At 36.4% G+C, this 24,507-nt stretch overlaps 1 protein-coding gene across 2 annotated transcripts in view; it reads left to right on the forward strand.

Moving 5' to 3' along the window:
* Nucleotides 1-24,507, forward strand: part of LOC131146683 (tRNA dimethylallyltransferase 9) — a 68,057-nt gene that overhangs the window by 15,846 nt on the left and 27,704 nt on the right. For both annotated transcript variants that reach the window (XM_058096431.1, XM_058096437.1), the window contains exons 4-7: nucleotides 9,371-9,479; nucleotides 11,493-11,691; nucleotides 11,929-12,154; nucleotides 20,894-20,988. In XM_058096431.1, the coding sequence (XP_057952414.1) occupies nucleotides 9,371-9,479; nucleotides 11,493-11,691; nucleotides 11,929-12,154; nucleotides 20,894-20,988 (629 nt within the window). The remainder of the gene's footprint in view (nucleotides 1-9,370; nucleotides 9,480-11,492; nucleotides 11,692-11,928; nucleotides 12,155-20,893; nucleotides 20,989-24,507) is intronic.

The following is a 24,507-nucleotide window of genomic DNA, read 5'->3' on the forward strand; positions in this document are numbered from 1 at the left end:
GTATAGTGGAAGATTCACATGCTAAGAAGGAGGCTGGATGTAGTTATGGGGTAAGTATAGAAAAAGAGGGAAAGAAATGAGGGGATTTCTCAGATTCAGAAAGTGATGATATTAGTGAGTTTGATTGTGGTGGGGGCTGTTGTTGAATGAGATTTGAGAACAATATGGGTATGTTTCGGATTCTTGTGAAGAGATTGGGGATTTGTCTTATGTCCATCCATCCCTGCTGGAAGGACTTGAGGGAGTTTCTATCTTTGATAAAGATGATCTGGTTAACAATTTACTGCGAATGGATGGGGTTTTGCTACTTCCATGGAGGAGGTTCGTAGAAGGGCTTAGAAGCACAAGGCCTTTGGAGGAAATGAAGTGTGCATGGATGGAAGCAGCAAAAATCGAAAGTTGAAGGGACAAAGGGAATTAGCAAAATTGAAGAGCTTGGTAAATTATGATGGAAAGAGGTTGAAAAGGGGTTTCCTTGGTTAACATTGTGTAGTGTTACCTGTTAAGGGGTTGACCAGAGGTGTTTTTCATTATTTATTTATTTATTTATTTTTTATTTTTTTTCCTTTTTTCTTTTTTCTTAGTGGTTTTTCTTGTTTTTATTTGGTGGGTTCCTTTCCCTGCACGTTGCATCTTTCCTTCTTCTATCTAATATAGCTTATTTTTTTTGTTATAATTTTTTTTTTCCCTTGACCAATGCGGCAGGTAAATTTGACCTGGTTGCCATGACTTTGCACCAAATGGTTGTTGGATGGAAGAGCCAATTGGTTCGATGTTGTTGTATATGGAAATAAAAGTAAAAAAAAAAAAAAGCATTTGTAGAGGGGAAAATTTTTGATTATTTAGTTTGAAGAAAAGATTTGTGCTAAGATTTGACTTGGGCTTTAGTGTTTGGTTAGGGGGAGAGTCAGTGTGAAGACAAATTAGTAACGATAATGTATTTTTATTTGTGCATGTGTTTTTGAACATGGAAGGAAAATGAAATTTTTGCCCAGAAAAGGAAAATTCAATTAGGTATGCGATTTTGATGCCTAAATGATGTGGCAGGAAAGAAAATTTTATTTCCAGCCATGCTATGGGAAGTGGCAGCATCTTTAAAGATTCTAATGTTTCTTTCCAACCAAATGCACTAAAGATAGCTAGAGTGCCCACAGAACTTTCTTATCTTTCCTCTAGTCAAAACCCCTAAATATGGAAGTACAAAAACTCTCCAAAGAAGCAGGGCACACTGAATTTTTACCAAGTGTCCCAAACAAGTTATTCCATAGAACCCAATCAAAAGAACAATGCAAAAAAAGTGATAGCAGTTTTGCTCACTCGTGAAACAAATGACACAAACATTAGGGGAGATGGGTCTTCACTTCTGAAGGAATAATTTGTATTGATTTTCTCAAGGATTGCAGTTAAAAAAAAAAGGCCTGGATCTTTGAAGGAACTTTAGCTTTCCAGATCCTATAGTCAAAGAAGCAAGCTCATTAGTTTCTCTCTCATTGCGATTCCTCAAAAAATGAAAACCTCACAAATGGCCATCCTATTGCAAAATTAGGAAGGCAGCAATAGGAGACTCATGAATAGTAGATATCTAAAAAGATGTGGGAACCCAATAGCCAAGGCCACATCTCTAGTCCGGTGAATAGTGGTCCTCCCAAAAGCAGATTCTCTCCCTTTTACACACTCCATAGTGAACATTAGAAAAAGAAGAAGAAGAAGAAGAGTAGAATGATAAATCTAAGAGACAAATTCCAAAGACTTGAGTATGTTATATTAACTCGGCATTATTCATTTTGTAAGAAGTCCAAATTTGCCACGTATTACACAGTGCCAAAGAGAGATAGGTTCTGAAGAAAAACACCATAACCGTTCCTCCCCCCACCCCAAAGAAACATTTTTAGAGCCCCGACTTAGCTAGACCCAGATCTCCCTCCCTTTTAGGCCTACTCACAAAGTTCCATCCTACTAAATGATCTCTATCCTGCTCATCAGAAACTGACCATGAAAAATCCCTCTTTAACATCCAAAATTTTGCAGCAACTCTCACTAGGATTCTAAGGATTCTAAAAAGGGATGATAAAACAAGAGGATAGAAAAAAAGACAAGCATGGATGAGAGTAATTCGACCCCCTAAAGGGAAAAAAATCCCTTCTTCACACATCCAGCCTCCTAACAATTCTCTCAAGGACCGAGTCCCAAAAAGAATCAGCGGTAGGAATGTCCCCTAGAGGGACTCCTAAGTAGGCAATAGGCCAACTCAGAATACTGCAACTTGCTAACCAGCAAAAGAGCTTTACCGACAATACCTCTCTAAGAAATTAATTTTTAATCCTTGTACCTTCTCAAAAACCTGTAAAAAGGTCAGCACATCAGTGAAGTTTTTCTTGTCCTCTGAAAGAAAGAGAATTGTATCATCTGCAAACTGAAGGTGGCAAATGGACAGATCCTTGTGACCAACCTTAATCCCCTCCCACCAAGCCTCTTTCGACCCTTTATCAGTCATCCTACTTAAAGTAACTGTTACAATAGTGAAGAGGAAGGAGGATACGGGATCACCCTGCTAAGACTCCTTGAAGCTGAAAACCAAGAGTTAGCCTCCCCATTATCGAGACTGAAAAATCACAGAGAGAACCTACGAATCCTTCCATCTTCCTCCAAGACCTTTCCATCCTTAACTTTCCCTCCTCAACTCTTTCCAAGAATTCCCAACTAACCCAGTCATAGGCTTTTTCAAGTGCAATTTCAAATCCAAGCCCCTTTTTTTCTTCTAATTGCATCCTCAACCGCTTAATTTGCTACCAATGCAGCATCTAAAATCTCTCTGTCACCAATAAAAGCATCTGATTATGGGAGATGGTATCCACCAAGACTGTTGCTAATTGGTCTAAAATCTTTAGCTCTTGCAGCAATCTATTTTACGCACCAGTCTAGTAAAAGTGGATTTGAGGCTCCCACCTACCACGCCATTATCAAAATCTAATGAAAGACTTTGAGAAGGTCATCCTTAAAAAAAATCCCAAAAATCTTGAAAATAGCCACACAAAGAAACCATATGATGTTTTAGGTGTAATCCCAAGAAAGAGAGGGGGGGGGGGGGTGAATTGGGTATTTAAAAAATCATCCTAGGTTAAGTGTGTTTAATTAGAAGTAGCAGGCAATATTACACAAACCTAGGGTCTTTCTAATCAATTCCAAACCCAACAATATATATAATTGAGCAAATATTTAAACACAAATAGCAGTCTAAATATTTTCCCAATCAGTCTCAAATTCCATAAATAATAATGTATGCGAATAAACAAGACAATATAATTAAGCATACATGAGCGGAAATTAAAGTGTGGAAATTAAAATGCATAGGGAAGAGAGAACGACATAATATTTGTTATCGGGGTTCGGTCAATCCTGCCTACGTTCCCGACTCAAGCTCACAAGAAAGAGGATTCCACTAGGTGCTCACTTTAACCAGGCGGAGCGACGCCACTTACACTCTCCTTATGGGGCGGAGGCTCCCTAGCTCAAATTAAGGAGCTGAGCCACAACCAATTCTCCTTACGAGGCGGAGACACCTCTGCTCAATTACTAGGCTAAGCCAAACTGTGCACATTTTACAGGATGGTGCAAATCCTAGCTTTCCTAATCGGATTTGAGCCAATCTAGGACTTTTCACAGGGCGAGTCTCCCTCTTCAGGCCACGCCTGGAATACAACTGATAATAAAATTGTGTAAAAAAAAAACTGCTTCTAAAATAAAGCAGGGATGTACAAGTTGAAGCTCAAATGCACTCACGTATGATATGAAATTAGGCTCAAGTGAGTATGGGTATTTTTCTCAAAATAATTTTGCAATCTTTGAGTAAGATATTTATGATAAGCACTTCAAAGATTTAAACCCAAATAAAACTTTCTCCAAAAATATTTTTCAAGGAAAGTGTAGGAGAACCTAGGGTTTTTCTTTCAAATGATTTTTCCAAAAATAAATAAATGTGATCTTTGATAAAAATGAAATATGAAATATGTGCTTTTTCAAAGATATCAAAAACCCTCAAATGATATCTCCAAAAATTTATTCTTGAAAAGCAAAGTGCAGGAGATTTTGGGTTTATGCTCAAAAATATTAATGCAATAAAAACAAGTGAGCTTTTGGAATCTTGCAATAGATGTGCAAGATTCTCAAGCTAAGACAAGTTTTCTCCAAGAAAATTTATCAAGAAAAATAATGGGGTGAAAACTTAAAATCAACTCTCAAAAGATTTTCAAAACAATATGGATGAGAGTGAATGCTTTATAAAATATGCCCACAATATTGATTCAATCACAATCTTCAAGTTGCAAAAAATTTGCAAGTGAAGATGGGGAATCGGTGCTCTCTTTCTAAAAGGATTTAACAAAGAGTATGAGAAAGAGAATAAAAATTTAAGCACAAAATGTTTTGGGAGAATTATGATCTAAGCATTAGTTTAGAAAATAGTTATGATTGGCTATTTATAGAGAACTCCCAAAATATGATTGTTAGGGCACGTAGGGTATTTTTTAATATGTTTAATTAAAACTTAAACCTGTTTAGGCGCTGAAAAATAACCAAACCCGAGAGGTTCGGTTGACCCAGGGTATCGCCGGTCAGTGACCCAAGCCAATGATTTGAATTTCTAAAGGGTTCGGTTGGCTGAGGAAAGGACCGGTTGGCTGGCCTTGGGCAATTTTCAACCCTTCGTTAGTTCGGTCGACTGGCTTCAATTATCGGTTGGCCGGGTGAACAGTGACAGTTGGCCGGTGTTGTTTTGTTCTAAGGTGGCCAGTCAGCCGATGCTTTCTAAACAGCCAAGAGTAGAAGGTCGGTTGATTGGTCATTTCGATTCATTTTGGGGCCGGTCGGCCGAGCTTGACCAAAATTACGATTTTGCCCTCAGGGTGTGGTCCGTTGGCTGAGCTTTTATAAACGTGAGGTGGTCAGTCGACCGGGCTTTGTATAAAAATCATTTTTTAGCCCTAATTTGACCTTAAAACATTTTTAAAACCTTTGTATGATTTTGACATTTTAGAAAAAAGGTTTTTCTTGAAAGGTTAGGTCCCTAAGGTCTGTCTATGGTCATTTGAGCTTAGCATTCATATCATGCAAAATATGCAATTATTACAGACCAAAAACTAAATGCATTTACAATATCAAATAGAAAATGTCTTCTTTTTCGCTCTTCTGATGGAATACGCCAGGTTGATGTATTCTTGTAATACCTTCAGGCTTCCATCTTCCCTTTGTCTTATGTGCGTGCCAAAATATCTATTCAAGCATTAAAAAACACACATAGGAACCTTGTGCTTTGTCAGCATCAAAACAGGGATCGGACTTAAAAAGTCAACACCATCCCACCCTGGAGCTTTCTCTCTATTCATCTCAAACAATCTCTAATATTATCTTCTTCAAAAAGCCCCTCAAGCCACTGTGCTTTGTCAATCCAGATAGGGTACTAGTCTAGCTCCTCAATCATAGTTCTTCCTACATCCTCCAAAAAAAAAAGTTCCTAAAGACGACTATAATCATACTTGCAATTCATTTAGAATCCCTACTAATTAAACCCCTGTCATCCTCTAGTTATTTTATAAAATTCTTTTTTCTCCTACCATTCACCACACTTTGAAACAATCTCGTGTTACAATTCTCATTTTTAGCCTAGTTCATCCTAGACTTCTTCCCCCAACTCATATCTTTCCTCAAAAGAAGTTCAAACTCATTAGTCAACTGAATTCTTCTACTAGCTCCTCCTTCTAAGAGGGACCTCCCTTCTACTAGACTATCTAACACAGCTAGTTCCTATAAAATGCCTCTTTTTCTTGACGGTATATTACCAAAAACTTTCACATTCAAGGTTTTAGGTTTTCTTTTATACAATTTCAACTTCCTCATAGAATGGAACCCCTCTCAACTTTCCACATTCCACTCTTGTCTACCATTCTCTAGCCAATATCTGAAAATCAGAGTATGTTAGCTGTTAATCACATATTCTCAAACCTAAATGGAGTTGCTTCCCATTTCAATGGGTTAGATTTAAGAACTAAAGGACAATGATCAGAGATCACTCTATGACACACCTCGAGTTAAATAGGGAATACATCCTCCTATGCTGTTGTGAACAAAAATCTGTCAATCCTAGTAGCAACTGGCCGAACTAACTTCACTAAAACTGCATAAATTTGACAATAGAAGGAAGGATGTCCTGCAAGACATACTTACTGATAAAAGAGTCAATGCCCCCTGATGCCAGAATTCATCCTACGGCCTACCAACTTCTGATTGGTGGATCTAATGACATTGAAAAACCACATTATAGAGACCAATTAGGAAAGCACAAACCATAAACTGCAGCTAGCTCATCCCAAAAACACCCTCTAGCTGGGCAATTAGGTCCATACACGGAGGTGACCAATCACTGCTCTCAGCCCTTGACGTCTAGAAGGATAGAGATAGAAAAGGAATCTATCAAGACATTGACTTTATAAGCAACTGTAGTGCCTCAAATAACCACTATTCCACACTGCCCCCTCCCGTGTGGAGGAACTAGTAGAATCTAGGAAGAAGACCCAATCCTTAAATCTGGAACCCAAATACTCCTGACAGGAAAACCATTCACCACCTCTAACTCTGGTAGTAAAATAACATCTGGGAAGTTCTGTCCTAAAATCTTCTTATTCTTCCAACATGTAACCAAACCTCCGAATCCCCTGATATTCCAGCTCATAGCTTCATCCTAAGACCTTATTACTTCCAACTCTCTTTCCCTTGATAGCAGAAGCAAATTTTTGCAATTCCTTTTCTACTTCTTTTTTTTTTTCTTTTTTTCTTTTTCCTGCTCATAGCCCATAGGTCTTATGGGGAAGGCCAACCTTCAAGTTTTGTCTTTGAGGATTGACTAACTTACACCCATTTTCTAGCAGCTCCTGTGGGTCTCAAACTCTCAGCTGTCTCGCCCTTCCCCTAGTGGTCTAAGGTCAAAGCTCTACCCCTTCAGAACCAGACCCTCTGTGGCAAAACAAGTAATTCTTGTTAAGAGAAACTTTCACATGCAAAGTCAGAATACCTTTTTTGGAATTAATAGACTCAATGCAAATTCTGGGGAATTCTTGCACAGCCTTAGGATCACCACATTCATTCAGAGGAGGGGCCAAGCAAGAAGGATAAGAATTACCCAAAAGGATATCATCAGCTAAAGTTCTTTCAGCTTCAAGGCTTTCTGAATTTGTAGGGATCCTCAGTGAATCCATAACACGATGTTCAGAAAGAGAAGAATTATTAAGAGTTCCTGCACCCTCTTGTGAAGTGTGAACCCTCTTGCTTCGCCTCCCCAGCCCCAAGATCAGCTAAACAGCTCACTTCATCAGTGAAGAGCTTTGGTCTTGCCAAACCTATCAAAGGGTGTGTTTACAGGTAATTGTCCTCAAATTCACGAATGTCTTCTAGTAACAGGTCATTCTCCTCATGCATTTCATCCAAATCCTGTTTGTGTTCAGATGTACTGTCCCTCCTGCTGCATATCTAACTCTAATGTAGCTTCTTTTGTACCTGAGTATAACTTCAACAATCTCTTTTTGCATCCCTATCTCACTGTGATCTGATTTCTGGAGTATGCCGAAAAGATGATCTCTTTTCGTATTCCTATCGAGACCTGAGTACCCTTCCGGGACGCACCATGCCAGTGGTCTCAGGACTTGATTCGACGTCATCTTCTGCGAGATCGCTCTTCCCCTTCTCCACGAAACCTGAAGCTGAGTACTCAGCCCTTCCTATCTCAGCAATTGTTGGAACATTCTTGTGCTTTGCCACTGCCAGTTGGTTCAGTGGATAGATGCATCTCTTGTCTCTGTCTAGCGAGATGCCAGTGACTTACCTGTGATCCTTGCTGTATTTCCTTTACCCTTTCTAATAGCCGTGTCGAAATCCAGAACCAGCTGAGGAAGAGCCCATCTCACATTGGCCTATTTTAGTTACCTGTATTTGGTTGTTCTCCCTCAAAACAGGGCCAGGAAAATTAGGACAACCCATGTGCAGTTCCGCTTATAGTGAGGCCTGCAAATAGAGGACTTATTACCAGCCCATTTGTGTTGCTGCTACCTGCTGATATTTTGGCACAGCAGGCCAGTAGCCTTGGGCCCATACAGTGAGACTCGACAAGCTTAGCCCAGATTGTTTGAAATTGAATTTACAGTCATATCTTCCAAAACTAGTAATAAATCTCCTCTCTTTGCTTGCGTACTGGGAAGCAACTGGAAACCTGCTCTTTTGTTGCTTAACAAATCCCTACATTTACAGAGCCTCACTCTGCTGGAAAATGTCGAAACCTTTGCTGGAAAGTTACGATGACCATCAGCATATGGTCCTAACGGGAATCTCTTACTCTTAAGGGTTATATCCTCATCTTCAATCCTTTTTCCTCTTACACCTTGCTCCCATCTCTGAAGTTGGAGATGCCTTTCAGAGTCAGCAGAAGCTGCCATTGCCCAAGAGCCTCTACCCCTGGGAAATGAATGGATTCCCAGAGCACTTATTCAGCCCACACAATCCAGACCAGAAATGAACCATTAATTGCAGGAGGTAGGAACTGAAGAAGTGATTCATTGTTCAGAACGAAGAAGGACATACGCTTTCCAGCAAATTTTGAGATGCGAATGGCCTAAATTGAAATCTTTTCATTCAGCTCAAAGGGAATGGTGATACCCAACTATTCCTTTTCTTTTTGAGCCCCAGCTTCTCTGTCAGAAAAAGACGCCATCAGCTCTGAAGTTCCCTTGGGGCTATGAAGTCACCACAAATGTACCGGACTGATTGAGGTTGAGTGAATTTATATCAGATGGCCAGAGGATGGGCTTCAGTGAGGTTAAGGGATAGACGGGATCAAAGAAATTCCAAAATTCTGGGTATGGATGAAGTTTGGGTTCAGGATGAACTCTGGTTTTGGATTTAAGAAGAAGTTGGATGGGTATAATTCTGAATTTCAGTGAACTGGTTTCAGTGTTTGACAATGGGGCAATGGGAGATTTGTTGAGAAGCTCTGGTTAAGGTGGAGTGGGTTCAATGAAGAAACATGAGGTCAAAAGGGAGAAATTCTGGTTTAAGTTGGAGTATTTTCAATGAAATCCATCCTTGCTACATCCATGGATTCTTCCCTGAGATGCACACACTTGGTTCCAGAAGATGGACTGTTTGTGATTTTCTACAAATCATAGGTATGACGCTCAGGTTGTTAACAACTGCTAACACTGGAGAGTAGAAAAATTAAGTTGATATTGTAGTTGCATGATGGGTTGTGAGTCTGGTGTTTTCTTTTTTTGGTTGCTTTGTATTTGGTTGTGCCTTTTTCTCAAATTAATGCTTATTATTATGTTTTTAGAGTATTCTGTTGGGCAATTTTTTGAAGATGCGAGGCAAGCTACGAGAGATATTCTTAACAGGGGCCGTGTTCCAATTGTAACTGGTGGAACTGGATTGTACTTGCGATGGTATGTTTTCACATATCCTTTTGTATAGGTGAGCTTCTCTTTAATTTCTCCCTTCTAATCATGTCATGCACACACATCCACAACCCCAAAATGAAGTCTCTTCATTTATAAACTTTGACAACCTTAATATGTGCTAAAAAGTGTTGATGCCCTATGTAATCCAAAAAACAAAAAAAAAGTGTTGATGCCCTAAGTGTGTGTAGAACATTATGTTATCCAAAAATCCTCCCCATAATTTTTCTAGTGTTGGCAAAGGTTGTTTAATGCCTTAGTCATTAACTAGGCCTTTTGGCATGCAACAAGTATAAACATAGGTACTTCTATGATTAAGCTGGTGAATAATTGATCATTCTAAATTCTGTATTGGGATCTATTTTTGTGATTTATGTTACAATACATAGAATGGACCTTTCTCCTTTAAAAACAAAAGTTTTTATTAAAAATGTATCCTAAACACACACTGTCATGCATTTGGAATGATTGTATTGATTTGATGAAAGAACTATAAAAAAACTCTAGTGTACATAAATCACTTTTATTTATATGTTTGTATATATGTATGGCAATATTGTATTGGTACTTGACACAACAAAATAAGAATAAAAATCTATTATAAAAGTTAGAGATGAACATGTACTTTAAAATAATTTTATGTAATTTCTTGTCAATGAGATGAAACTACATTAATTTCCAGCAAAAGGATTCACTATTTTGTTGAATCACACACATGATTGTCATTCTTGAGTCATTAATCAGACAATCAGAAATTTAATAAATAATTAGCATGTCGTTTAATTCATAATTTGGAGGGAGTAGGAGTGGAGAAGGAAATTGGCACTATTTCTATCTCCAACCATGTTGTGATATACTGTAGAAACTATTTTAAAGAAAAAACTTTTTCTAGAATCATTTAATCATGATCTAAAATAATTTCATAAACATTCCCACTCACAGAGCATAAAGATCAGACAAATAATCTTTAATAAAGTAAAATGATCCTGTCGTCTTATGAGATTTAAAAGTTATCTTCTGGACTTAGGTGCAGTGATGTGCGTTTTGAACCTCTTCCTAAAATTTTAATTTAAATGAATAAATCTATTTAAATGCAATAATGTCAATTAGTCATTCAATTGAAATTACAAGTTTTCTTCCAAAACTTGGTGCACATGTTAGACTTGTGTTTAAAATTTTACTTTTAACATTTTTGAACCATTAGTGCTATGGATTATAAATATCATATTTTGGCTATTGCAAAGAAAATATAGCATGCAGATACTCTATATGGTATTTAGTACTTGTAGTGATATGCTTAATCACAGCAAACTAAGCTATGCAACTTATTACTAGTTCGACTAAAATCAATTATTTTAATCTCTTATTAAATTTAAATCTATTGTCAGTTGTATCTATCAAAAGCAAAAAAAAAAAAAAAATAATGTCATGTAATGCAGTTTGTATAACTAAATAAGCCGGCATTAAAATTTTTTATATTAAATAATTTAATAATCAAGCCAATTCAGTAAGAAATCCAGTTCAGCCTATTCTCTATGGAGTTGGGAATTTAATTTTTTAAAATGTGAAATTTATTTCTATTTTAATTATGAATTTAATTTAAGCAAGTTTAAGAAGGTCCTGTGCAATCAAATAAATTGCACAAAAATATGTTTGTATTTGTCTGATTGCACTTTGAATCTAAATCTTTGATGAATGTTAAGATCATGTTTTATCCGTTTATGTGGATAACAACTGTACCATCTGATTGAATGCAGAGGTGAATTGATAATTTTGTTTAAAAACCTCATTGTTTTCTGTAAAAAAAAACCTTGTTGTTTCGTGAAATGATAATGATGCATTAGCTGTTCTAATCCTATAGTATTGATTTTTCTTCATTAGTGGATTATAATGTGTTTGGTGTTTTTTCTCTATTTTTTTAAAATTTTTATTTTTGAAATAGAGACTGAGACTGACTTATATGTCATGCGTGGTCCATAATTTTTTTGTTCAATAAATAAGGTTCATGTATGGAAAGCCAGATGTCCCAAAAGTTTCACTAGAGATTGCCTCCAAAGCATATTCAGAGCTTGTGGATTTACAGAGAAATGGGGACTGGAATACTGCTGTGGATTTAGTGGTCAGAGCTGGTGACCTAAAGGCCAAATATTTGGCTTCCAATGATTGGTATCGTTTACGGCGCAGTCTTGAGATTATAAAGGTTCTTTTATGATGTTTCCTATCTATATCTAAAAACTTTCAGATGCCTTCCTCTCCCTTCCTGTGGGTGCTCCCTCCACTGCACACACATAAGCTGCGTTTGGGTTTTAATATGAGCAACTAATGATAGATATAGATTATATGCTCTAAATTAGTAATATGCATTCTCCATTGGCACCTTAACCTCAACCTCGTATCTGTTTTTCAATGGTTTTGGATGTTTCTGTTGGTATGGCAGGCTAGTGGATCACCCCCTTCAGCTTTTCAAGTACCATATGATTCTTTCAAAGAACAATCGGATTCAAGTGCAACAGATCTTTCTCATGGTGTCAACTCTATTGCTGATGGATTTGAGGATATTAAATCAAAGGATTTGGACTATGAATTCATTTGTTTTTTCCTTTCAAGCCAGAGACTTGATCTCTATAGATCGATTGATGCCCGATGTGAAGATATGGTTTTAGGTATGGGTAAACCATCTTTTGTGCCTTCAAATCATTCTATTTTTCTATTTCATATCTTATATTCTTCTATCTGCATGTTTCCATTTGTCTTAGATAATCCATTAAGCTCCATTTACAACATTATGCAGGATATGGATTATTACCTTTTCTGACCAATTACTTGAATTTCCTAGATCCCACTGTATATTATTTTTAATGCTAAATAAAAATTTTAACATTGAAATGTTATTTTTTGGGTGTGGGAGGTTGTGTGTGTATATATATATATATTTTATCACAAAAGAAATATATTAAGATAGAGAAAAAAGAGAATTACAATGTAGGAGAGGACAAGAGATCCTTATAGCAGAAAAACAAAAGAAAACAAGAGAAAGATAAGAAATGAAAATGAATCTAAGAACTGAAAAATAACAAAACCTAATTAAGGAAACCCCTTTTAAGCCCTTCCTTTCATTATTGATGTAAGTTGTTAAGGCCTGAGATACATTGTTGATCCACAACCTACCAGGTTAAGCTTTTAGGTAAAGTGGTAACCTAACATGGTATCAAAGCTGGTTACCAGGAGGTCTTGGGTTCTAATTTTGTTGCCAGTGTTAATTGTTTGTTTGTTAAGAATTATTTTATCCTTATATTCTGGTGTTGTTTATTGTGTGTTTATCTCTTCATGTTCAATCGAGATGCTTGTGTGGGGGAGTGTTAAGACTTGATATACATTGTTGGTGTGCAAGCTAACAGCTTAAGCTTTAATGTAAAGTGGTAATCTGACATTGTTCTATAATCTTACTAGTTTCACTGACATTTACTTGCTTTTATTTTAGCTCCCCGGACGAACTTCATTTCTTCCAGGATCCCCATCCACAATCCCATATAGATCCAGAAGTTTTTGAGTGCCTACATCTTGCACTCTGGCCTCCTCCACTGGAGTAAGTAATAACCAATCCTTACATTGATTAGTCACAGCCAAGTCCTCACCCAAGCCACCTTCATCAAAGATAGCTATATCCTCCAAACTTTCTAGTGGAGGAGGGACATGGGAAATATCCCCAAGTGCGTTGGAAGAGTAGGAAATATAATACTTGTTTTGCGAATCCCATCCAACAATAATCCACAATCACATGCAAAATCAGTACCGTATTCATTGTCCTCTTCTGAGGTATCCCCATTTCCTTCTAAAATAGATTTCCTCCTTAGCTGAATCAGACTTCGAACAATTCTGAGATTCCTCAACATAAAACTTTCCTGCATCACCTATTTTAAAAAATTTACCTCCCCACATGTTTGAATTCATAGTGTGAGGTGTATTTTTTTTTCCATTCCGATTTTCTATGAATTCATAGTTTGCAACTGTTCAGGTGGCCATTTCTGGTTATACAAGTTGTTGTAATCTATTGGACAGGCATGAGGATACAGAGTGCATTAAGTAGTAAGCCAATAGAAAGCAGAATTCTTAAGGAGTTCAACTATATGTCGTTAGAGTATGAAGCCTAGAAGTTTCTCCTGCCTATATAGTGGTGCCTAGAAAAAGTAATAATATATTGTAAATTATGATTGGGAACCATTAAGACATTCACTTATCTTTGAAACGCGCTGGCATTAAATAGATAGCGTAGGATCATGGAAGTGATAATTTTTTCCTCATCTTAAACTCCTACAAAAATTTAATTTCATAGCTGCCATATTTTCAGTTTCAACAAAGGTTGAAATCTTTGATGAAGTTAAAATAATTACATTTTTGTAATCCCATGTATCAAATAAATAAATTAAAATGATAAGGCATTATGAAAACATAATTATTTTAATTTTCTTTTTTTTGCATAACTTCGTTATAAATTTTAAAAAATTGCAGCAGATCAAAGCCCTTACAAAAGATTGCAGGAGGGTTGCCAGGAAAACAAAACTTTGTTTCCCCTTCTTCAATGAAATTATAAACTCAACATGGATTTTAAAAAATGGCGGCAACTGTTCCCACGTGCAGTGGGGATCATAGGAGAAAGAAGAAGAGGAGGAGGATGAGCAATTTCTCAACATAATCAGACCTGATGAAATTAAAAAAAATATATCTTGAGTAATTTCTCAAGCCAAGAGAAATGCTGCTGCTGTGTGAACTCTTAATTGGATGACCTCCCTTGTGTTTGCTGAAGCAAATGATACTTGATAGGCTGAGGGAGATGATTTGATGTAGAAAGCAGAGGGGTTGAATACCTTGATAGCATGAACTATTCACATCAAACTGAAGTCTCTTCGATGGCGATAGCATTGGATATTTCCATCTTGATTGACAGTCACACTCATGATCTTGAAAGTCTCTGAATCAAAAGCAAATGCAATCTATGCCCCAACATTCACTTTGTTGGCTTCTGTTAGTCTCCTGAGAGCTCAAATGATAGCTCTGTCTCATACACCCTAAAAAGAGGTTGCCTCAGTATGGGGTTGTGATCCTTGTTGAAAGAGTTTTCTTTATAGGCTCAAAGGGGGTTAGCAAGGGGTATCTTTTAATGTGAGGAAGGTAGTAGAATAATTGCTATTCCTCATTTCAGGCACGCTTACTTAGCTGATGAAGCCATACCGGAACCTTTCAATTTTTGCAACGTTGCCTACCTTGCTTTGTTTCAGACTGCAGCTAGTCAAAGCATTAGAATTCTAGTACCAAACCATAAGCAATATTTGATCATTCGATCTTTCGATGAAGGAACTTGGACTGGTGTTGTATTGGTGGCTGGCTCCAAAGGTTGAAGAAGATGTTAGGCTGAGGGAGAAGACTTTCTGTGGAAAACACCTTATTTGATCATATTATAAAATTGGAGGAATAAATTCTCAATAGAAATTAGGAACATAAAAACGCTCACCTGAGAGTTTTAAGACAAGGGATGAGTGCCTGTCCTTCAAGTTTGCCAGAGAAGAATCCAGAAAACATAAGGGGCCTGTTTAGTTGTGGAAAACATTTTCCATTTTATAGCTTTTCAAAAAATTATAAAAACTTTAGCTTATTTTTTAATTTTCTGAAACTTGTATTAAAAAGGTAGAAAATAAGAGTCTGTTTAAATGTGCAAAGCAAATTTTCATTTTTTATTGTAAAATAATTACAAAAAAAAAACCTCTGTTTCAATTTTTCAAAAATTACAGGAGGTAATATTTAGAATCATGGGTTTTGGGCTTCAATTTGGATTTGTGTGGATTTAGAAGAAGATCTATACATAATCCACACAAATTAAAGTCAAAGATCTAAATCCATGTTCCCATACGTAAAGCAAGCGTTAGAAATTTGGAAAAATAATAAAAAGACGTTTTCAAACTTTTTGATATAAATTTGAAAAATTGGACAAAAAGGTGACATTTTGTAATTATTTGAAAATTTTGAAATGGAAAATAAAACTATTTGAACAAGAAAAATAGTGTCAAAACTATTTATTGCTGTTCATTTATTTCATACAAATATTGTAAAATTGGGATTAAGGTGATATTACACACCACCAGCTTCAGAGAGAGTGTCAGAAGAGAGTATGTTATTTTATTAATGAGGTTGTGTGCACAGAGGTATTTTTGTCTTTAAATTTTATTATTAACATACAACCCAGATCCGCGATGGTGCTGTACTCTCGCGAAAAACCCTCTCTGTGCACTGCTTACCGGTGCTCGAAATCATGGTGATAGTACGAACTGATGGTGGGGGTTTTTTGAATATAGATCAAAGGGAAGCCCTTCAATCCAAGATTGGATAAGACAGGGAAGGTTGGAGCTCAATTTGTCCTTGAGAAGAACCGTAAGTGCAATTGGTGGGTACGTCTCTCTTCAGTTGCGGCTTCATGGTTTTCTCAGGGATTCTCATCTCATGAAGGTAGGTTGTGCAAGGGTTTTCAAAGAGTCCAACTGGGGTATGTCGATTACTGGTTGGGGATTCAAGTATACAGGGCAGGGAAGTTCATGGAAATAGGGCATGGATGGAGGGGTAAAAGGTATTCCGTTTTTATTTCTGAGGGGCTGAAAGGGGATGGATGGTCTTGATTTGGGGATGCGTTCTTTGCTTTGGAGAGTTCTTGTCAGTCTGGATCTAATAAAATAGATAACAAGAGGAACAATAATCGTTCATGGAGTCAGATTGTCTCAGGAAGCCCAAGTGATGACAGAGGTCGCTCGATTCCTAAGAGTGTGCACGAGGGGGTCTGCACTTGCTGCAGGGGAAGAATGAATGAGAAGTTCACTTTGTCAGCTTCGCACAACCAATCGATTTTGGAAAGGGTATCGCTCTGGATGAGCAGCTGAGATCAGAGGCAGCTATGGTTTCCTGCAGGGGTGATAGGTTGATGAAGATTGAGTGAGCTGGGCCTGGTCTGACTATTAATATAGTTTTGGGTTGGCTGGTAGAAAATAGTTAGCCTCTTTTAAACTATTTGCTGGGATTGCTGATGAAAGAGGCCTTAGAGCAGTCTTGTGATTTAACACTGGGCTTGGGCAGTGATAAAATGCAGATGGGTCAAGAGCAAGCCGATAAGACCTTACAGGTCCCAAACCAAAAGGAAGTCCTCCAGCTCAAATCTGGGGAGGCTAAGGGAGGTCAGAGATTTTCAGAGCAGAAGCAAGATGATCAGCAGTTATTTTCGAACAAGACACAGGATGATAATCCTAAACTGCTCTCCTCTTCAAACAACATTTTTGGCAGGCATAAGGAGGGGTGTTCCAGTAACATCAGGCAATGGAGGTAGGAAATCAGAGGGATTAGAGGCTGGTGTCGACAGGATTAATAAAAAAGAAGAAGCTGGATTGGGTAGGAAGTCTGGTGTGTCAGGATTTAATTCTGAAAAATCTAAGGGTCCTATAGTGTACACTCGTTGAAAGGCTGCAATGATGGGTGCGGAAATGAAGAAATTATATGAAGCAGAAAGAGAGCATTCCAGTGAGATAAAGCCAAAGACTATAAGGAGAGATTCTGAAGGAGAGTTGAGCATTGTGGAAGATACACTTGCTAACTGCTTTGATTTTGTCCGAAAGGACCTTTTTTATTCTTACAGCCGCCTAGGTCAATACCTAGGCAGGCCCTTTTTGTTCCAATGAATCATAAATAAATCATAGATAAAAATAATTTATCTGATTTGAAAAGAAAAATGCTTGCTATTGAAGCAACAACAATAACAATAAACAATAAGAAGAAGAACCATTTCCTGATTTGAAGGATATAGGAAGTGATGGAGTAAGCAAAGCAAAGGAGGCTAAGAAATTGGGGTGATTGTTCAGATAACGATAGTGATGACATCAAGTTTGACTGTGGTGGTGGTTTGTTGTTGGAGATTCGGGAACAATATGGTTATGTTTTTGATTCCTGTGATGTTCTCAGGGATCTATCATATGTACATCCTGCCCCCATGGAAGGATTATAGGGGATTTCTATTTTTGAGAACGATGATGTGAATGCTAAACAGCAGTGCAATGATGGAATTTTACCTACACCAATGGAGGTGATTTCTAGGAAGGACTTAGAAGCGCAAGATATAATGGGTAAATTGTATTTAAAAATGTGTGATGCTGCTGGAATTGAAGTGTGCTTTGATGGGGGTTAAGTACAAGGGGAAGGGGTCAGAGGGGGACTTGCAAATTGAAAGTGTTCGGTGAATTATGACTCAAAGGGATTGAAAAGGGGTTTTCTTGGATAGGAGTACTTTTTGGTTATTTTTTATTTGTTATTTTTAATTTTTCATCTTTATTATTATTTTTTGTCTTGTTTCTGTTTTTTATTTTTTCGGGTGGACCTCTTGTCCCCTTAGGTTGTAACTTCTCTTTCTCAATCTAATATACCTTCTTTTATTATCTGAAAAAAAATACAAATTTTATAAAAATGAAAAATTAGCTTACTTTTTTGTAGTTTTTTGGAAAACTAAAATGGGAAAAATGAAAACTATTTTCCATGACTAAACGGGCCTCTAAGGTTTTATGATGAAGAAGAGGAGAGCAAGACACATACAAGATGGCAGCTTTGCAGAGAAGGACATCAATTTGGATGTTATCTACAAGCCATCGCTTCATCTAGAACTCTAGCTCTATGTGGCAACAATTCTCACTTAAAGTGGGTACTGTCACCACTTAAAGGTACCCCCAAAGCTATCTTGGACAAACTTTTATAGAAGTATTCTGAAAAGGTGGTTTTTGATTTTTCCAAATGCTGTAAGTACTTTTTAATGGATGAACCAAACACCTCTTATTATGTATGAGTCCCTCTTGTTTTTAAGCAGTGCCAAATAGGATTCCTTTCTTCTTCTTCTTTTTCTTCTTCTTTTTTTTTTTTTAATTTTCTTTTTGTATTTTATGTGCCTATGTTTGGTTGGCTGATTGTTTTGTGTGCTTTTTATTTTTCAATTTATTTTGCCATTATTTGGATGTCCTTTTGTTTGCTGTTTAAACGTCTGTCATGTATATTTAGGCTTATTTATTCAACTCATGATATTTTAAACTTTCTTGCTGCCTCCTGGTGGCAGACTTGTATTGTGTGTTGAGTTTGAGGCATTGTCTTTTTCAATGATATGACTAGGAGAATTTTAGAGGACAAGTCGTGGCACAACAGTAATGCCATGTTTGGTTTGTGGAATGTGATGGGATAGGTTTCATAGGAATGGAATGAAAATTGTAATGGTTAGCATGATGAAATGAAGAGAGAAATTCAATTCCATTCTACTCGATTCCATTCCATTTCTATGTAGCAAACGTGTAGTAAGGGTGTCATACTCAGACCTGAAGGTCATTGGTTCAAATCACAGAAATAGGCTCCCGGAATGCAGAGGTAATTCTGCGTACATCATGCCTTTTCCAAAAACCTGATATGTTGTGGTAATCTTGTGCACTAGATGCTGCATTTTTGTAACTGAGAAAATTTTACAGATGCAGTTGTGTGAATTGTTTCCATCCTATGGGAATTAGATAACTTCATCTTTTTAATTTTTAAAGTTCAACAGTCAACTCTAAAGCCTTAGCCATGGGCTATCTTACATTTGTCAACTGCGATATGAGAAATAAGACTTTCAATACTTAATATATTTTAAAAACATTAAATAAATGTTGGGCTCTGTCTGGTTGGGTTGGACATACTGCTGTGACCACCCATTCATGATGGGTCAGTCAAAGGCCTAGGGCCTGTTTAGTTGTGGAAAATAATTTTCATTTCCATTTTAATTTTCTAAAGAATTACAAAAAAAAGTTAACTAATTTTTCAGTTTTAAAACATTTGTATAAAAAATAAAAAGTTTTAGCACCATTTGCTTGTGAAAATTGTTTTATTTTTATTTCTAATCTTTCAAATAATTAAAATTTCAAAAATGTCACCTTGTTTTCTAATTTTCTAAATTTATATTGAAAAGTTGGAAACATCTTTTTATTATTTTCTAGATTTCTAACTTCTTATTTTGCGTATGGGAGCATGGAATTTGGATCGTGGAATTTGATTTGTTGGATTATGTATTGAGTTTCTTCCTAGTCTACACAAATCCACATCCAAGCCCCAAAATCCATGATCTCAAATACTACCTTATATAAGTTTTAGAAAATTGAAAAACATGTTGCTTTTTTTGGTAATTGTTTTGAATTCTAGAAATGAAATATGAGAAAATGTTTTGTACAGCTAAACAGACTCTTTATTTTCTACCTATTTAATGGGAATCTTGGAAAACTAAAAAATAAGATGAAAATTTTATAATTATTTGGAAAACAAAATATGGAAAATGGAAAATGTTTTCCTTAACTAAATGGGCTCTTACATTCTAATGCTGAAACTCAGATTGAAACTGGACCAGACAAATTGCATTTTGAATTTATTACTCTTTCTGATACACTTTGTGGCAGAATCAAAGACAAAAATTCTTTGTAAATAATATTTTTTATGACTTTCTTTTTAAATGAATAGCAAGAACAACAAATCTTAGTGGGTTTAAAATTTTTTTTATTTTTTTATTTTTAAATAAACACAACCCATTCAAGAGAAATCTCCAGAGCTTGAATGCTTTCTGATGTTAGTCCAGCTTTGTCAATTTGTTTTAAGCAATGCTTTTCTTTAACTCCAACCTTTTCATTGAATTCCCCATAATTTTTGCCAAATTCCTTACCTTGAGTAATTCTTACAATCAACAAAATTGTTGTGTGTTAGTGACAATATGTTTTTTTTTCCCGCATTCACTGTTTGATATGAAATTTTGATTTAGAGGAGTCATTTTAACAATGGATTTCTTCTTATAAATCTGTGATTTAGAATTTTCCAGGAAGTTGAAAGGGGATACGTTCGTCTTAATTGTAGCTGTGCTTGGTTCACTTGTAATTTGAATGCTTTGAAAGTTTGGCGAGCTTATTCTTTTGGGTTGACATATAAAACATGCATGGTTCCATGGATATTTGTGGGTGGAGTTTTTTGTTTGCTAGGGGGTTCTCTCTTCTCTTCTGTTTAGTCTCTTGGTTTGGGCAAAATATGGCATATAATTGATACTTGAATTCACCCTTTTTGGTTCTATTTGCATCACAGCCCTCTTTTCCTGTTTTGGCTGGACTCCAAGCTATAATATTTTGCAAAGATGTGAATCTGATAGTCAACAGTATGCTCATATTTGGTTGAGTTCTAAACTTCTAATAAAAAAGGCAGGATAGCATTCACCAAAATTTTGCTACATGAAATAGAGTTCGAAATTTGTTACTCAATTTTGGAATTAGTTCAGGGGGTTATAATTCAATGATTGACTTGTATATTTCTGTGATACTGGCTTTTGACTGTAGGGAAAGATGGGATTCTTTCTGAGGCCAGATGGCTTCTTGATATCGGTCTTCTTCCGAATTCAAATTCTGCAACTCGAGCAATTGGTTACAGACAAGTATGCTTTGGTGCTTTCTTGTTCTATTATTTTTCTATTTTATGATTTTGTTGCATAACTTACAGAATCTTATGTTTTTAGTTTATGTGTATATGATTTTATTTATTTATTTATTTTTTGAGTAGGGGGGTGGGGGTGGGGATAGGCTGGAATGGTGTTTTTGCTATCAATATTGTCTTTCTGACACCTATTTGCCTTGTCATGTGTGTCTGTGACTAAATCATCATGAGTCTTATTGAGGGCCTTGGGATTAAAATCAGTGGGGTTTCTTGTAGAACTTAAAAATAATGCTCAATGCAATGAACATACATTGGAGCATGTTACTCAAAAATCTGTGCCATAATTTTTTTTAAATGTTTGAGCAAGTGAATCTGAGTAGCTAAATGAATCAGACTATCATTATCTACTGTAAAATTCATTTTTTAGTGATTTCAGTAGTTGTGTGACTCGTGTCTTGATCTTTCAAATTTATTTTTCAAAGTTGAGGGCAATCCTTGTGAATAGAATTTGGGTAGGAAGTGATGCCTTTTTCTTAAAATAATTATATAATATACTAACTAAAAGCGGCTTGGCCAAAGTGGTTTTGGAGCAGATTACTGAGAATGACCTTAGAACAAGGGTGGAGAAATTGTGGAAAGTCAGCATTGCAAGGAAGAAGCGCATAACTTTTGTCAAATAATAGACATGCCATGGAGTTCTACAATGGGAAGGAGTGAGTAAACGTAAGTAAAATTCTTTGGCAGTTATTTTGCATAAAATACTTTTGAGTGATTATTCATTGTTTTAGCAGTTGAACTTGGAGATAAAAACCCCACAGGCGTGATACACAAAGAAGGGAGAAAGATTCAAAGAAAACTTAGATAAATGGTTTTCTTGCTCATCTGTATTAGTTTGGTAAAAGAAAACAGTCTTTATTTGGGGAATCTATAATTTTCCTGATTTTTCAAATCTGAAGACATCTGAAGCCTTATTGCTGAAGGAGAGGGACTGAAACACTAGATTCTTTCACTGGACAACAAATGCTCATTGTAGATGTGACACCTTATTCAGCATTTAAATTGAGGGAAACACCTTGACCAGGGAAGAGGAATGTAAAAAGGGCATTTGTGGTTTTTACAAAGATGTCTACTCTGAACCCGAGATATGGAGATCAATTGTGGATGTAATCAATTTCTTATCTCTTAGTCAGTCCACTGCGGGGCAGCTAGAGAGACCCTTTGATGAAGCAGAAATCCTTCAAGCCATTAAAAGTTGCAATGGGGACAAAGTGCCCAATTCGGATGGTTTCTCATTGGCATTCTTTCAGGTTAACTGAAGCCTTCTCAAGCATGACATTATAAACATTTTTGAGGAGTTTCACAGATGAGGAAGATTTGTCAGTTGCATCAGTACCGCCTTTGTCACCCTAGTTCAGAAGAAAACTAGAGCTGTTAGCATCAAGGATTTTCACCCTATTAGCTTGGTGGGAAGCATATATAAAATCCTTGCCATAGTCCTAATTGATAGAATCAAAAAACAATAATGGAAGTCATTGGGCAGCATTGACATGCCTTTGTGCTGGAAGACAGATAATGGATGCTGCCCTTATTGCTAATGAGGTGGAAGATGCCTAGCAGGAGGAGGGAAAAAGGGGAGCATTGCAAGCTTGATATGGAGAAAGCATTTGATCATATCAACTGGAATTTCATTCTCTATTTATTTAGGAAAAATGGGCTCTGGGGAGTTTTGGTGCAGTTGGATTGCACAATGCATAAAAAATCCAAGCCTCCTGGTGCTCATAAGTGGCTGTCCATTTGACCTCTTTTTCTCCTCTAGAGGCTTGAGAAAAGGGGATCCCTTGTTGCCCTTTTTAGTTTATCTTGGTGATGGATTTGTTAAGCCCTATTTTGTTGAAAGCTACTAAGGAGGGCTTTTTAGAGGTCTCAAGGTAGGCAAAGATGAATACATAAATAAAATTTCTCACACACACACACACTGACACACATACATTAAGGCAGTATACCAAAATTTTCAAAAAAGTACTATGTCGTGAGTTTTTTGAATTTTAGTGTAGCTTGGATTCACATTTTTTGCGCCTGCCACTTCTTTGTGCTGTCAAAGGGTCTATTTCTCCATCTTTTCTCCTTTGGCTGTCCTACATCAATTTGGTATAATAGCACACTCCATTCCAACGACAAATCCGTCTGTTGTCATTGTCTTTCCATCCTGTCTCCATCCAAGGCCATCTCATCAACCTTCCAATCCAAGGTTCAAGCCATATATATTTAAAAAAAGAGTTGCTCTGACTGGGAAGACAGCAGCAGAAGTGTTGTGGGGGAAAAAAGCAGGAAAGAAAACCACAGCTTCCTGAAAAACAAAGAAATATAAAAAAGTTGTTGCTGCCAAGTCTTGGAATTCATGGAAAATCCTAGTGAGGAAGAAACAAGGTTCTGTTCTCCTTTGAGATTTGTCTCTGAAACTTTTCTTTCATTTTCCTTTGTTCTGTTCTCTCTTTTTGGTTTTGTTTTGTCACCAACCAAACGGATCCCTTCTTTGAACCTCCTTTCTTTTCTCCCAAAAACCTAAACAAATCCAAGGATTCTTGGCTTTTCAGCCCTAAAATCGTGAAGAAGCACTAAAGATTTTATGGGTTGAGGAATCTTGTTTCTTCAATATTCTTGGATTTGAATCTTGAGTTTAGATTGAATATTCTTGCAATCCCTCGTTGCTTAAATATTCTTCGATTGATTGTCATTAGCAGCATAAAATTTCTTGTGGTAAAGGGTACTTACTGTAGTATTTTTCAAGCGGTTGTCATTTCCTTTTTAGTTTGTCACCGGTGAGATCTTCTCCACTCTTGTTATTTCTTTTCTTGTTACTATTATTAATAATTTTTCCAATAGTTGGTTAGTAGTAGAGATTTTTTTTTTATGATTTATAAGCTTAGTATATGCATTTTTGTGATTTTGTGTTTTTCATTTGCAATTTTTGGAATATACAAAATTTTTCAAACAGTACTATTACATGGTTTTTTTAATTGTAGTCTAGCTTTGATTCAAACCCAACATTGTATGCTTAATTTAAAAAAAAAAAAGAAATTCGTTTGTATTGTGTGTGGTTTCTACTAGTTATAAGGTGTGATTTAATAAAGTGTCTATGCGAAAAAAAAAAAAAAATGCATTCATGTACTTTTCCTGTGTAACACAAATTCTTTATACACATAGCTAGTCTCAAGCCTGGATAAAGGAGCAGAGTTGTGTTGGGTAGCTGAAAGTTTGCGCAAAACTTCGTCAAATCTTATTATCATGAATTCTTATCAAATTCACGTAGGTCAAGGGAATAAACCGGGTCAGTATGAAGGGGAGAGGGTTAATGAGTTAGTACAAGAAACTGAAGATTAGATCAACAACTTGAAATATAGGGACTCTTAACGGGAAAAAGTATGGAAATAGTGGAAATAATGTTTAGAAGGAAAATTAACATAATCTGCCTTCAAGAGATGAAATGGGTAGGACAAAAAGTTAGAGAAATTGAAAATCA

This window comes from Malania oleifera, chromosome 1 (genome assembly GCF_029873635.1).
Source record: "Malania oleifera isolate guangnan ecotype guangnan chromosome 1, ASM2987363v1, whole genome shotgun sequence".
NCBI lineage: Eukaryota > Viridiplantae > Streptophyta > Magnoliopsida > Santalales > Ximeniaceae > Malania > Malania oleifera.